This window comes from Hypanus sabinus, chromosome 10 (assembly GCF_030144855.1).
Source record: "Hypanus sabinus isolate sHypSab1 chromosome 10, sHypSab1.hap1, whole genome shotgun sequence".
NCBI lineage: Eukaryota > Metazoa > Chordata > Chondrichthyes > Myliobatiformes > Dasyatidae > Hypanus > Hypanus sabinus.
The window spans coordinates 122,632,092-122,647,487 of NC_082715.1; the positions used below are offsets into that span (position 1 = coordinate 122,632,092).

General features: G+C 38.7%; 1 protein-coding gene across 5 annotated transcripts in view; it reads left to right on the forward strand.

The window, feature by feature from the left end:
* Window positions 1-13,645, forward strand: part of babam2 (BRISC and BRCA1 A complex member 2) — a 178,571-nt gene extending 164,926 nt beyond the window's left edge. For all 5 annotated transcript variants that reach the window (XM_059982816.1, XM_059982812.1, XM_059982815.1 and 2 more), the window contains 2 exons: window positions 7,561-7,714; window positions 13,255-13,645. In XM_059982816.1, coding sequence (XP_059838799.1) covers window positions 7,561-7,714; window positions 13,255-13,318 — 218 coding nt within the window. In that variant the 3' untranslated portion in view covers window positions 13,319-13,645. The remainder of the gene's footprint in view (window positions 1-7,560; window positions 7,715-13,254) is intronic.
* The last annotated feature ends 1,751 nt before the right edge of the window (window positions 13,646-15,396 follow it).

Below are 15,396 nucleotides of genomic sequence, written 5' to 3' on the forward strand. Positions count from 1 at the left end.
AAGTTTTGTCTCCTTGAAAAGATGTTGTGTGATGTGGGATACTCAGAAAGGGAGAGAGAAAGTCTTAAGAATCAAAAGATGTGACTAGGACTATTGTGGCTAAAAAGAAAATTATTTTGCTTTAGAAAGACCCTTCCTGACCAGAATATCTGAAATGCATTACTGCCAATGAAATACTTCCAGCTTTTGCTTTTTAGTCTGTAGGAGGAGATTCAAGTCCCATCCCAGAAATTTAAGCACAAGGTCCAGGCCAATTCCCTTGTGGCCTGCTAGAAAAAAGTGCGACTGTCAGAGCTACTTTTGTCTGGAGTATTAAACCAATACTGCATCTGTACCAAGGGAATGGTACACTACTGAAAGCACAGTCAATGTTCTTGGCATGAAAAAGCTACTCAGCCCCTCCTGTCTTGCCAGTCAAAAAAGTGCTGTCCAGACTATTTCTACTTTCTAGCTTTCAGTCTGTAGCTATGCAGATCATAGCTCTTCAAGTGTTTAAATGCGACGAGGACTCTGCCTCCACCTTTATTTTAATGCATTGAGTTCTAAGATCTTGCTGCTCTCTGGGTGAAAAAAAATGCTTCACCATCTCCTTGCTATCCTTCTGCCAATTACTTTCTCTTTTACCTCTTTGCTAATGAATATAGTACTTCCTACATACTGTATCTAGGTGCTCCTTACACATCATATTTCAATCTCCTCTCTCATTTCTTCCAAAGAAATAGACCATTGCTTATCCAGTCTTTCCTCTTAGTGAATGTTTATTGTCCCAGCAATCCTTGTAAATTGGCCGTCAAGGTAGCATAGCAGTTAGCACAACATCATTGCAGCTGGGGTATCAGAGTTCAGAGTTCAATCCCCACAGCATCTCCCCATGGAATGCGTGGGTTTTCTCCAGGTGCTCCGATTTCCTCCCACAGTTCAAAGACGTACTAGTTAATAGGTTAACTGATCATTGCAAATTGTCCCATGGTTAAGTTAGGGTTAAATCAGAGGCTGTCAGGAGTTGCTGGGTGGCACAACTTATAGGGCCGGAAGGGCCTATTCCACGCTGTATCATTAAATAAAAATAAATAAAATCTATCCCATGCCCTCTCAGGTATAATTGCATCTTTGCTATTGTAGAAAAAGCAATGTTTCAATGACCAAATAATAAATATTAGTAATGTAATTGATAAATACTGAAACGGTTAGCCCCATCTTAACTCAAATAGTTTTAAACAGCATTTTAGATTGACCTTTAAGTACAGATGTGGTCACAGTTCATTGTCCTGTGTAAAATAGCATATCCAACACTGCGATTCTGTCTCAGTATTGGCGTGGATAATCAGCCTATATTTTTGGTCTCAAGTTTCTGGGCCTTGAAAACTATATACTAAACCACAGGAGGCACTAATTGAGAGAAAGCAAGCTAAAAGCAGAATTAACTCAGGAGAGAGAGAGAGAGGAAAAACAAGTTCCTGTTTTTGTATGTATTTCATCATGCTCCAAAGTACAAATATTACCAAGCAAAAAGGAAAGACTTCCGTCTACTCACAGCACACATCCATATTTATCTTTGACACCTTGACCCAGGCATGTGTAATTACAAAAAAAAGTTACAGTATCAAACTTAGTCTGAAACCAAACCCACTTTAAATCTACCCACTTACCTTTCACGATAGACTGGATGAGAAAATAATCATTTGCAGGAGGTGTCTCAAAGGTGTAACCCCAACCATTGAGATTACCAGGACATGCAAATTCTGGCAGCTGAAGGGAGGAGAGGAATGCTGCAGGGCAGAAACTGCTTCTGAATCAGGAGGAATTATGCTTTCCTCAAACCCCCAGCCTGTTTTTTAATACTTTGTTGGAAGATGCTCCTTCCACATCACTTCACTTGACTCTTTCCTTATTCACCAAATCTCTCTCTCTCTAATCTCTAAACCTGTCTCACAATCAGCATCATTTAATCTTGTCCCCAATCTATTCCCATCCCCCCACTGTTGTTGATGACCCAAATGTCATGCAAGACTACACCTTTTCTGCCCTCACCATAAAATGCTAATCTCATTTTTGACATCTTCTGTAACATTCCATACCCATCGATTAAGCTGCCTTCAAGGCAAGAGTCCTCTTTAATGATGATGGGGAAGGGGGTGGGGGGACAATGTACAACATACCAGCCAGAAATCCTTAATGCTAGCATATACATCCTACTACATCTCCATCACTTGCAAAGTATTGCACCATTAATGGTCAGGGCCTCTGCTTAAATTGGATATAGTTGCATTAAACTCAGATGCACAGGTTTGGAAGCATTTTTTAAAAATGTTTAATTAACATTTGTTAAATTCCATTAACTTTATATCAGACAGGTAATGTTTGGAAACGGTCCAATATTGATGATTAGAAATGATGCTGCAGTTCATAGCAAAACTGAAGAACTATGCAAGCAGATTTCCTGCTTTTCTATTGATACCATTTTTTTGGGAATTTCCTTTATCATTTTTTTTTGTCTTTGTAATTAATAGCTTTGAAATCCATAGTCATTTGCCTAGGTATGACAATGTGAGATACTCAGCTTTTTGCACTTCAAGTTATTTGCCAAAACAACTAGTGAAAGTACATGCAGATGGTGCCATAGCAAGAAAACAGGGCAATGGCAGAAGAACTAAGGACGGAGCTTAATTAAAGGGGGTACATTCATTGTGAATAATGTATACAAAGAAATTGTGAACAATGCATAGAAAGTTAGGGAAGAAACTGGAAAGTAAAGTAAAATTTTAATATTCAGAATGTCCAGAAACAATTCAAAACTAAATTCATCATAAGACAATTTTCAGTATAAATATCTAAGACAGGGTTAGTTCATATCCATTGTACAGCAACTTTACGACATTTAATGCATGTCCTTGGTTGACATCAAAATGACATTTTCATAAATACTGGATATAATATTTAATAATAACATGCACTATTATTTTTTCTAATCATTTCAGTATATGAATATTGCTGGAATTGCCCTTGAAAAAGGTGGCAATGAACTGTCACCTTGAACCATTGTAATCCTTTGGTTGCTGAAAAATTTAAAAACAGTATGGATGCTTGGAATTTGAAAATAATAGTTGAAAATACTAGAAGTGCTCAACAGGTCCCATTGTATCGTAGGTGTAAACAGCATGAATCCTCAGTGTAAATATCACCAATAATTTGAACTGGTGCAAGCACAATAATGCTATGGCCAAGAAAGCAAACCAGCGCCTCTACTTCCTCAGAAGGCTAAGAAAATTTGACACATCCCCATTGACCTTCATCAATTTTTATCAATGCACCACAGAAAGCAACCTATCAGAAGTATTACAGCTTGGTATGGCAACAGTTTTGCCCTGACCACAAGTAATCGCAGAGAATTGTGGACACAGCTCAGTCCATCATGAAAAACATTGACTCTATCTACACTTCCCATTGCCAACATAATCAAAGTCTCCTCCCATTCCATTCATTCTATCTTTTGCCTCTTACATTGGACAGAAGATGCAAAAGCTTCAAAACATGCACCAACAGGCTCCAGGACAGTTCAAAGTAAAAATTATTGTCAGAGTACGTACATGTCACCACATAACACCCTGAGATTCTTCTTCTGCGGCATACTTAGCAAATCTATAGAATGGTAACTAGTCTGGAAACATCTGGAACTGTTAACTGTAAACAACTGTGCAAATGTAGATATAAATATCAATAAATAACGAGCATGAAATAACAATATAATGGACTATTAAAACCAATGAAGCTATCACCTTTTGTTCAAGAGCCTAATGGTTGAGGGTTAGTAGCTGTACTTGAACCTGGTGGTTCAACCTTGAACCTGAGGCATCTGTACTTTCTACCCACAGGCAACAGCAAAAAAAGAGCATGGCCTGAGTGATGAGGATCTTTGATGATGGATGCTGCTTTGCTACAGCAACATTTCATGTATATGTGCTCTGCGGTTGGGAGGGTTTTACCCATGATGTACTGGGCCAAATCCACTACCTTATGCAGGATTTTCAGTTCAAAGGCATTGTGTGTTCCCATACCATGCCATAATGCAGCCAATCAGCACACTTTCCACCACACATCTCTAGAAGTTTGTGAAAGATTTTAATGAAATGCCGAACCTCTGCAGACTTCTTCACAATATTTATATGGTAGGTCTCAGACAGGTCCTCTGAGATAGTGTAACTCAGGGATTGTCCCCATGTTAGATTCCTTAACAGACCCTTTTGTGCAAAAAAATTGAACTCTATCTTCCAATCTAGCTTCTCATTTTCATCTTGTCTTCTTGCACTGCACTTTCTCTATAGCTGTAACAGTGTATTCTGCATTCTGTTAGTGCTTTTCCCTTTATAATTCCTCATCTTTAATAACGGATTCACTTCTGCTCTGACTGTCTCGAATTTTGGGCATGTTGTTGGTGTCTTCCACAGTGAAGACTGCCACAAAATAGATATTGAGTTTGTCCACAATTTTTCCCCAAACACACCCCCCCCCCCAGCCATTACTACCTCTACTGTGTCAATTCCCAGCAGTCCAATGTCCACTCTTGTCTCTCTTTTAATATATTTGAAAAAAAAGTTGGTATCCTGTTTTATCTGACAGGCCAGCTTTCCTTCATATTCATCTTTTCTCTTTTTAGTTATTTTTTAGTTGCCTTCTGTTGGTTTTTAAAAGCTTCCTCTGTCCCCACTACTGGTTTAAGATGGCACTACTCCATATGGGCAACATTCAACTAAATACTCTATGAATAACACTTTTTATATGGAAATTCTGTAAAACGATCACTGTAAACAATGAAGAGGCAAGTGAACGCGAGACTAATCCAAGGGGTGCAATCCAGAGCAGGAGGGAGGTCGATATGTGTTACAGGGGAAGGTGGAGTTAGAATCAGAGACGTAGTTGGAATGAGTGGAGTGGAGAAAAGCTGCAGTGGAACTGTTCAGGAGCCTGTCCAGCTAAACCAGGATCAAGATTTGGAAAGGTCAAGCACGGAATGGAAGCAGCCCAGAGCATATCGATGCAGCTGCGCTGGAGCTCAGGCGTGAGTTCGGGATTGACTTGGTGCTTGAATAATTTAAACACTGAGCCAGATGGACTGAAAAAGCACGGTTGCGGGACTGGAGGCAAGAGTCGACCCAGCTCTGCTCTACAACATTTTTCTCCTCTCTCCCTGGCACTGAAGCTGATGCTGTGTCATGCCCCAGCTGTTCCAGGCTTAGTGTCTGTGAGCTTTGCGACGATTTGCCCATGTAATGGACTGAGATTAAAATTATGGGCCTACTCCGGCTTGTCCCAGCTTCAGGTTTATGGATTCAATTTCATTCTGAATGCTGATGCTTGCTTTATTGTTTGCATGATCTGATTTGATTTGTTTTTTTTCTCTTTCCCTGCGCATTGGGTGTTGGTCTTAATTGGAAGCTTTTCAGGTTTCTTGTTTTGTGACTGCTTGTTAAGCAGAAGAATCTCAAGGTTGTATAATATATACAGAACATTGACAATAAAACGCACTTTGAACTTCAATTTTTTGCCTCCTTGTATGCCCTCTCTTTTACTTTTATAGTGTCTTTGTTTTCTCGTTGCCTCATCCTCCCTTTGGAATACTACTTCTTTAGGATGAATCTATCCTGCGCTTTCCGAATTACTCTCAGAACCTCCAGCCATTTGTCTCTACCAGCATCCCTGCTGGTGTCCCCTTCAATTCACCCTTGGCCAGCTCCTCTCTCATGCCTCTGAAGTTACTTTTACTCAGTTGTGATACTGATATATCCAATGTTAGCTTCTCCTTCACAAACTGCAGACTGAATTCTGTATTATGATCACTGCCTCCTAAGGAATACTTTACGTTAAGCCACATGATTAAATATGGTTCATTACACAACACACAATTCAGAATTGCCTGTTCTTTAGTGGACTTGACTATAAGCTGTTCTAAAAAGCCATATCAGAGGCATTATACAAATTCCTTCTCTTGAGGTCCAACGCCTTTCTGATTTTCCCAATCTTTACATATTGAAATATCCATTAACATCATAACATTGCCCTTTTTGCATGCCTTTAAAATCTCCCATTGTAATTTGTACCCCACATTCGAACCACTGTTTGGAGGTCTGTATATAACTCCAATCAGTCTTTTAACTGTACTCACAAAGATTTTACATCTTCTGATCCTATGTCACTTCTTTTTAAGGGTTGTCATCTTTTACTGACAAAGCCACCCCACTCTTTCTCCCCATCTGTCTGTCCTTTCAATACTATGTGTATCCTTGTATGTTAAACTTCCAGCAGTGATCTTCTTTCAACCACAATTCAGTAATGGCCAAAGTGTCATACCTGCCAATTTCAAACTGCACTACACTACTGTATTTTGTATACTGCATTCATTCAGATTTAACACTTTCAGTCCTGTATTCACCACCTTTTTCAATTTTGTCTCTAGGTTACCTGAAGTTAAATTCTTAGTGCTTTTTAAACATTTTCTCTTACTCTTTATTTTAGAGACTTCTGTAACCTCTCCTGCACACTCCTTTGCTTTTAATTTTACAAGCTGTTAAATCTACTCCCCCCCCAACACTATTTAGTTTAAAGCCATATTCATAACCCTAGTTATGTATTTCTCGAGGACCAAGGTCTGGTCCCAGCATGGTTCAGGTGGAGCCTGTACTCCTTCTCCAATATGACTGCTGTGTCCCATGAATTCCATGGATGAACCAAGACCAGGAGGTTTGTAGTCTGCTGAGGGTTAAATCTGTAGAATTCTGGACCAGTGATCCAGGGCTCTACGGAAACTCCAGGTTCAACCCAGAGACTGTGTTCCTCTGGGGCCAAGGAGCCCCAAAAATGCAGCTTAGTGACAAGCTTAAACAAGCTTTCCTATTTTCCATCAGATTTTCTTCATCTCTCCTAGATTGTTGTTTAAAGTAAAAGTTAGCACCTTGTCTAAACTCTGACAAGCTTCTTCCCAGCCAAATCCAATCTATCCTCCCCTGCTTCCATGGGAAATATTAGTTCGGAGCAGGGTGTCTCCCCATTAAGCCTTTCTCATTCCTAAGTACCATAGTGTATTACCTCTAGCACTGTCCCCATTGAGATCACCTTGTACTTCTAAGGTTTGACTTGCTTCTTAGTGATGAACACACCAGTGGCCCAGTGGCTACAGGCTTCTCGAATAACTGCTGATGGGACCATGCATGCCCTCTTTTAAAGCACAGTACTATGTTGAAACCACCATAGTACTCTTTCGAATGCACGTCAGCTCAATTTCATGAATTACTGCAGGGTATTGATACTGTTGAGTATTTTCTGAACAAGTCTTGTGGATGATAAGAAGGTAAAATTAATTTTCTAGGTATTCCTACTGAGCAAAGCATGATTAAGAACAGGTTAGTACATTCATTCTTGTAGTCATGACTCATCCACCATTTTTTCACTGATCCACAACAGAAATGATTCAATCTTTATTTCCAACTGAATGTTTCATCGTGATTAATGGCAGCCAGCTCCCTCCCCATTCCAAACTTTATAAATTTTTTTTCTTTTTAACTGCAGTTGATTTGCCCCTATATTTTCCACGGGATCAACCCACTTTGACCTTCCAGTCAGTGTACCATTTTACCAGCAGTGGACAACTCTACCAACAGATACAAAAATCTTACCCTTACAGTCCACGCTGGGATGGCAATGAGATGGCCAAGAGAGCAAAGTAAGTATCTTTACAGATTTAATAGCTTCAATTTGTACTGCTACAGGAGTTGTGCGTGTTACTACTTGCAGATTGTGTAACATGGTTTTATTTTCCATATTTCTCCGCTGCTGTTATAATTTATCACTTTCCCATCTCAAATTCTGAACATTAGTTATCCGATCTCCGAAATGAAACAATTGGGGAAAGCAAACAGGAGGGCACTTCTTTCGTGTGGAACTCACTGTTTGTACGTGAAAGTTAACTATTTTTTATCTACATTTGGGAAGCAGATGAAGTTCCTGGGTACTAAGGGGCAGGTTTAAAAACCTCTCTTGTAAGAGTTAATCATTAGCTTATGGTTGACTAGTGAACCATTCCAATGTACTTGAGCAATGTTTTTAATATTACCTTGTATTTCTATTATTATCTCTTGGAGACCATACATAGTAATATTGTTGCAGTGGGGTCATGCATTTAAGTACAGCTTTTTAATCTTTTTATTCTCTGTATGCTTTGAATATAATTTTTTCTTGTAATTTTTCTCACTTTTGTATTGTACATTCTTCTTTCAGCATTTTATAAGGAAATGAAAATCCTTTTTAAAACAATATTTTGTACTTTGCATTAGTTACTGTTAACCATACAGGATTTTTAATTGTCATCTAGGTGATCCAGTTTTACACATGTACAGTGCATGCAAAAATTTGGGCACCCCAGTCAAAATTTCTGTTAACTGTGAATAGTTAAGTGTGCAGAAGATGAACTGATCTCCAAAAGTCTTAAAGTTAAAAATGAAACATTCTTTTCAACATTTTAAGCAAAATTAGTGTATTGTTACTGTTTTGTACAATTTTAGAGTGAAAAAAAGGAAGGGAGCACTATGCAAAAGTTTAGGCACCCCAAGAGATTTGAGCTCTCATATAATTGTTACCAAGGTCTCAGACCTTAATTAGCTTGTTAGGGCTATGGCTTGTTCACAGTCATCGTTAGGAAAGGCCAGGTGATGCAAATTTCAAAGCTTTATAAATACCCCTGACTCCTCAAATCTTGTCCCAACAATCAGCAGCCATTGGCTCCTCTAAGCAGCTGCCTAGCACTCTGAAAATTAAAATATATGATGCCCACAAAGCAGGAGAAGGCTATAAGAAGATAGCAAAGCGTTTTCAGGTAGCCATTTCCTCAGTTTGTAATGTAATTAAGAAATGGCAGTTAACAGGAACGGTGGAGGTCGAGTTGAGGTCTGGAAGACCTAGAAAACTTTCCAAGAACTGCTCGTAGGATTGCTAGAAAGGCAAATCAAAACCCCCATTTGACTGTAAAAGACCTTCAGGAAGATTTTGCTGACTCTGGAGTGGTGATGCACTGTCCCACTGTGCAGCGACACCTGCACAAATATGACCTTCATGGAAGAGTCATCAGAAGAAGCATCAGAAGTTTGCAAAGGAACATCTAAACAAACCTGATGCATTTTGGAAACAAGTCATGTGGACTGATGAAGTTAAAATAGAACTTTTTGCCCGCAATGAGCAAAGGTATGTTTGGAGAAAAAAGGGTGCAGAATTTCATGTAAAGAACACCTCTCCAACTGCTAAGCACGAGGATGGATCGATTATGCTTTGGGCTTGTGTTGCAGCCAGTGGCATGGGGAATATTTCACTGGTAGGGGGAAGAATGAATTCATTTAAATACCAGCAAATTCTGGAATCAAACATCAGACTTTAAAAAAGCTGAAGATGAAAAGAGGATGGCTTCTACAACAGGATAATGATCCTAAACACACCTCAAAATCCACAATGGACTACCTCAAGAGGCGCAAGCTGAAGGTTTTGCCATGGCCCTCACAGTCCCCCGACCTGAACATCACCCACAAATCTGAGGATAGACCTCAAAAGAGCAGTGCATGCAATATGGCCCAAGAATCTCACAGAAACTAGAAGCCTCTTGCAAGGAAGAATGGGCAAAAATCCCCCAAACAAGAACTGAAAGACTCTTAGCTGGCTACAAAAAGTGTTTGCAAGCTGTGATACTTGCCAAAGGGTGTTGCTAAGTACTGACCATGCAGGGTGCCCAAACTTTTGCTCCGGGCCCTTCTCCTTTTCTGTTATTTTGAAACTGTAAAAGATCGAAATAAGAAAGTAATCTTTTTTGTCATCTTTATGGCTTTCGGAAATCAGGTCATCTTTTACTCGCTTAGCTATTCACAGGAACAGAAATTTTGACTGGGGTGCCCAAACTTTTGCATGCCACTGTATCTAATTGCTGAGAGCTAATAAACTCAAAATGGCAGCTGATCTTAGCATTAAGTAAGTTGCATTAGTTTCCAATTTTATATAAAATGATCGTTGTGTTACAATTAGATGCTAACCTTGATGGGAAGGAGGATTTTTTATTTTAAAATTGATAATGAACAGGGTGGAATAGATAATAAATAATGTAGAAATTGCCCAGACATTGTCCCTATAAACCAGATTTCTTTTTGTCATTTATAAAACATCTTCTGATTTGGTGATTTTCTGAAATGATAGTTAGTATTAATTGGCATTAGAATATTCTGAGTGATCCATAGTCATCTGAGGTACAATAATTAAATAATTATATCAACAAGCAGTGTATGTGTTAAGTCTTTAACCATAAGTACCATGTTAAGTAAAATTCACCAATCAAATTATTGTTGCTTTGAATAGAAAGCAGAAAATAAACTTAAGGTCTGAAATGCATTTGGATTCCAAACTTTGTGTGTGCCCAAAGTGATTGCCCATTTGAGGAAGGAGCTGTATCACTGCACTCAGTTTAAACTACATTTATGTAAGATGTATTTTTAATGTGACAAAGACCATAACAATCATTTCATACATTTGAGTGGTGGAGCATCCTGATATTTATCTGGATGTCATTAGGTGATATTTTATCAATATAACAGTTCTTTATAGTTGCAACTAAATAGTTGTTGTATTATCTAACATTAGCACATTCTGAGTGATCCATAATTCTTTGAGGCAATAATGAAATCAGCAAACAGTGGAGCTATTGCAACTAAAATGCTTCTATCAATAACTATGCTAAAAATATGCAGCAGGTCAGTAGCATCTGAAAGAGAGAATATCTCTGGATCCACAAATGCTGCTGAACTCACTGAGTATTTGCAGAATTTTCTGATTTAATATTGTATTAAATCAACGTGGAAGTAGATTAAAACCTGGTTCCAAGTGAATCATTTTACTGTTTGTTTAATCGGCATTATTACTTAACATAAATTTATCTTGTATTTTCTGTACAATAATATCTTTTTCATAAGTTTTCTGCCATTGTCTATGGCATTGAATTTGAGTAGAAGTAAAATTTACATGTATCACTTCTATTTAATTTGATAAAGTTTTTCTCTGTTATCCCAAACAATGTGAAAGGATGAGCAGGATATTTCTTTAGAAATTGCCCCTCCATGAATAGCGAAGCCTACAAGATGGCAGGAAGTGAGATTCAGTGATTGATATATGTGCTTATATTCATTGCCATCTGTTTATCTCTCTTCACAATCTGGAATGTGGGAAAGGAGTGTACTGATTATATGGGTATTTTTGTTTTTGTTTTCTATCTCCCCTTGCATTTTATCTTACCTAAAATGAACTTTTGTATAGCTTGTGTCAGAGTCACTTTTGAATTGCATGCTGTAAAATGTGCGCTCCAGGACATTTTATTCCTATTCTGTGCTTGCTATGTAATTTAATGGCTAGGAATCTGCAGTTTAAAATTGTTCTTTCAATATTTTTTAACTGAAATTTGGTGTGGATACATGGAATTTTTTTGTAACATTATTGCTAACATTTTGTAACATTATTTTGTAACATTGTTGCTTCTCCAGGCAGTTATATTAACCTGTCTTGACATCTTGTATCCTGGAGGATTAACATATTAGGGTTATATAATGGTGTGCAAAACCGTCAGAATGTTAGATTTGATCTTTCACTGTCGTGTTCATGGTCGGGCAAGATAAAAGACAAACAGTGAATCCATCCCTGCATATTTTCCTACAGATGGTTACGGAATAGCGTTCTCTAGCGCGGTGGCACTGATGCCAATCATCAATGAAGTGGTTTCAACAGCTGGTGATGGCACCTATCAAAAACTCCATCCCTGCCACACTGAACACTCACCAATAAGCTTACTGACAGAACTGTTCTAGGGCTAATGCCATAGCATCTGTCATAAAACTGGCCCTGGCACACCTAGAAAGCAAAGACACATCAGAATGCTGTTTCTGGATTTCAGTTCACCATTCAACCCTATAATTCCATAGTAGGTGGATGAACTCCTACTCCTTGACCTAAATTCATAACTGTGCAAATGGGTGTTGGACTTCCTATCCAGCAGGCCTCAGATGGTCAATAAATATATTTGCATATTTCCCTCCCCATCATCCTTAACGCCTGTACTCCCGAGTGCTGAGCCCACTATTGTACACTCTACTCACACAGGACTACATAGCCAAATCCCCAGGTAATCATATTGTCAGGTGTGCCGATGACATGATAGAGGTGGGGCTCATCACCAACGACAATAAGGTGGCCTACAGAGAAAGGTGGAAGAGCTAGAGGCTTTGTGCCAAGCAAGTAACATCTTCCTCAAAGTTAACATTGTTAACAACTTTATTACTCACACCCCTCTTTACTTTGACGGCACAGCAGTGGAAACTGCGAGCAGTTTCAGACTCCTGGGACTGCACATCTTGCACAACTTCTCATGGTCCCAGAACATGGCCTACACAATCATGAAAACTCACCAACTCCTCTACTTTTTGAGTAGGCTTTAAAGAGCTGGGCTATGCATATCAATATAATGACCTTCTACAGATGTGCAGTAAAGAACATCCTAACAAGATTCATCAATGCATGGTATAAAAATTACACTACGACAGGCAGGAAGGCGTACGGCGGGTAGCCAAAACTGCCCAGTGCATCACTGGCACCATCAAAGACATATCCAGAAAGGTGCCAGAAAAAAGGCCAGCAATATTATGAAGAATCCCATCCACCCCTGCTCTTGGACTGTTTGTCCCATTCCCATCAAGGAGGAGGCTAAGCAACATCCACACCAAGAGCAGGATGTTGAGAATGGCGATGGTGGAGTGCCTTGGGAGGGGTGAGGGACAGGTGGCAGAGAAGGAGAGCCAGGGGCAGGTGCATGGATGCAGACCCACCCAGCCCTGAGACTCCGGGCAAGGTTATTTGATTCCTTACAATTGCTTTATTGATCAGTACAGAATATTTCTCTGATGTGTCCCACTCCCTTCCCACTCTCAATTATTCCTCCTTTACACTCATGTACTGAAATGACATTAAACATCTTGAATTTAAAGGTGGAATATTATTTGGTGTAAAAGGACAATGGTGAAAAATTACATATTTGCATTTTTAAAGTTTAATTTTTTTAGACTTTAAAAAATTTTGAAGTTTTGGGAAAATCCATTTTGCATACTTAAGTCATCAAAAAGTTTATTGTTCTTCCTACTTCCGTGTGTTGTTAATTTTTAACCTCTGCTTCCATTGTTTTTTGTTCATTAGGGCTTACTTCAAAACCTATGTTCCTCAGTTCCAGGAGGCAGCTTTCGCTAACGGGAAGTTATAGTTGACATCTGGTTCTAGAAGAAAGCCAATCGAACAGTTGCATTTGTTTATTTTAGGACGTCATTTGGATTTTATTCAATCTTCCTCGAATGCTCAAGTGTAACTGTAAGAACATTGATTTCCATTTGGCTGCAGATCATTGGCGTGCCTATACTATATCCTATACACAAAAAGGTCTCTTATGTTGTTCAGCCAGTTAAAGTCTGTATTACTTACAACATAAAATGTTTCAAGTTGATGAGAAAAAATGTTCCAAGATACAATAAATGCTCATTGAAAAGTTTGAATGATGTATGATGCTGTGAAAATTAAAATGTAGAAAATGCAACTGCCTTCTCATTTTATCACCACCCCACACTCTGATTCCTGATTCCTCCACCCTCTTAGAACAGTACAGCACAGAAACAGGCCCATCAGCCCATAAACTGATAATGAAATGCCTAACTAAACTAATTGCACCTACTTACACAATGTCCATTTCCCTACATTCTCTGCATATTCATATACCGAAGAGCCTCTCACGTTGCCTGCTCCACCAATTCAGGCAGCACATTCTAAGCATCCACTGTTCTCTGTGGGTGAAATTATTTGCCCTATTCATCCCCTATGAACCTGTCCCCTCTCACCTTAAATGCATGTCCTCTAGTATTAGATAGTTTGACCCTGTACAAATATACTGGCTGTCTATCTGTGCCTCTCATAATCTTACAAACTTCTGTCAGGCCTCTCCTTGGCCTCCATTGCTCCAGAGAAACAACCCAAGCCCCTCCTTCTAGCTCATGCCCTCTGATCCTTGCAGCATCCTCCCTCATCCCTTGATGTACATTTTGAAATGTGGTTCTACATCAAAGTGTGGCTTGAATTTTGATCTCAATACAGTGAAGATTGTTATGGTAAGAAATTAACATTAAGCAATCCCAGCTCAGATACTGTATGAAATATACTTTGCACTGTGCCTTGTTCTGTCATTGGTGGGTCAGATCAGGTAAGAATGTGTTTTTAAAGAAAGCTTTACATTTTCTCTCCCTACGCCAGATGCTTTTAAGCAATCTGACTAAGTTCCCTGTCCAGCTCCAGTTTGCTACTTGTCAGCACTTTTATCTCTACCTAAATGTGTACATTAAGAAGTAGACTTCAGACGTTTGATCTTTTCCAAGTTCCATCTGGGGAATGAGGAAGAGACATGCAGTATAATATCGGTATTTTTGAAATGTCTCTAACCTGGTAGAAGTATATTTTTAGAAGGTCTAGCACTTAAAACACAGACATTTAAATCTTTTTAAGGAAGAATAATGGGCAATTGTTTTAGGGGTTTGAAATCTAAAATTTTAAATTAAAATTGAAATAAGTTAAAAATGAAGATTAATAACAATATTTAGTACAATTATTGAAATTGCGGTTACACAGCACTGAAACAGAACCGGCCCAGCTGATGCCCCATAGCAGTTAATGAATGAGAAGCTTATCGTACAAGCAAGAATAACATACTAAATTGGATCTTTGTACAGTATGAGCAATACTCTTGATAATGTATGATGTTAACCTAAGTGCATTTCTCAATGCTGCAAACTCTAGGTATATATGTCACAGCAAATGAGAATGCTACAATAAGCATTCATTTTAGTGATTATTGTACTCTTGGTTTATCCTCACATTGGATTATATAAAGTTTACAGCACAGTATTGATTTGTATAACCAAACTCAATCGTGCAATACATCTCCAACTCTTCAGAGCATAATCCATTTACTCCTTTGTGTTTACTCCAAAAATGTACTAGTGTAGTTTCTCCCAGATTCTTGATGAGTTTCACTGGGGTATGAATTTCCTCCTGAATCACTAATGTACAGGCCATTCTCCTTACAGATTCCCAACTTATGGATACCCATACATATGAACGAGCATTAAATATGAATGATAATTAAATTTAAAAGTCTGACGCACATACATATGCTTGTTCAGACAAACAGCAGATCTAGCTTCCTCACTCTCTCATTTTCAGTAAATACCCTTTCTTACCATACTTACCGTAAATTCCGGACTATAAGCCGCTACTTTTTTCCCACGCTTTGAACACTGC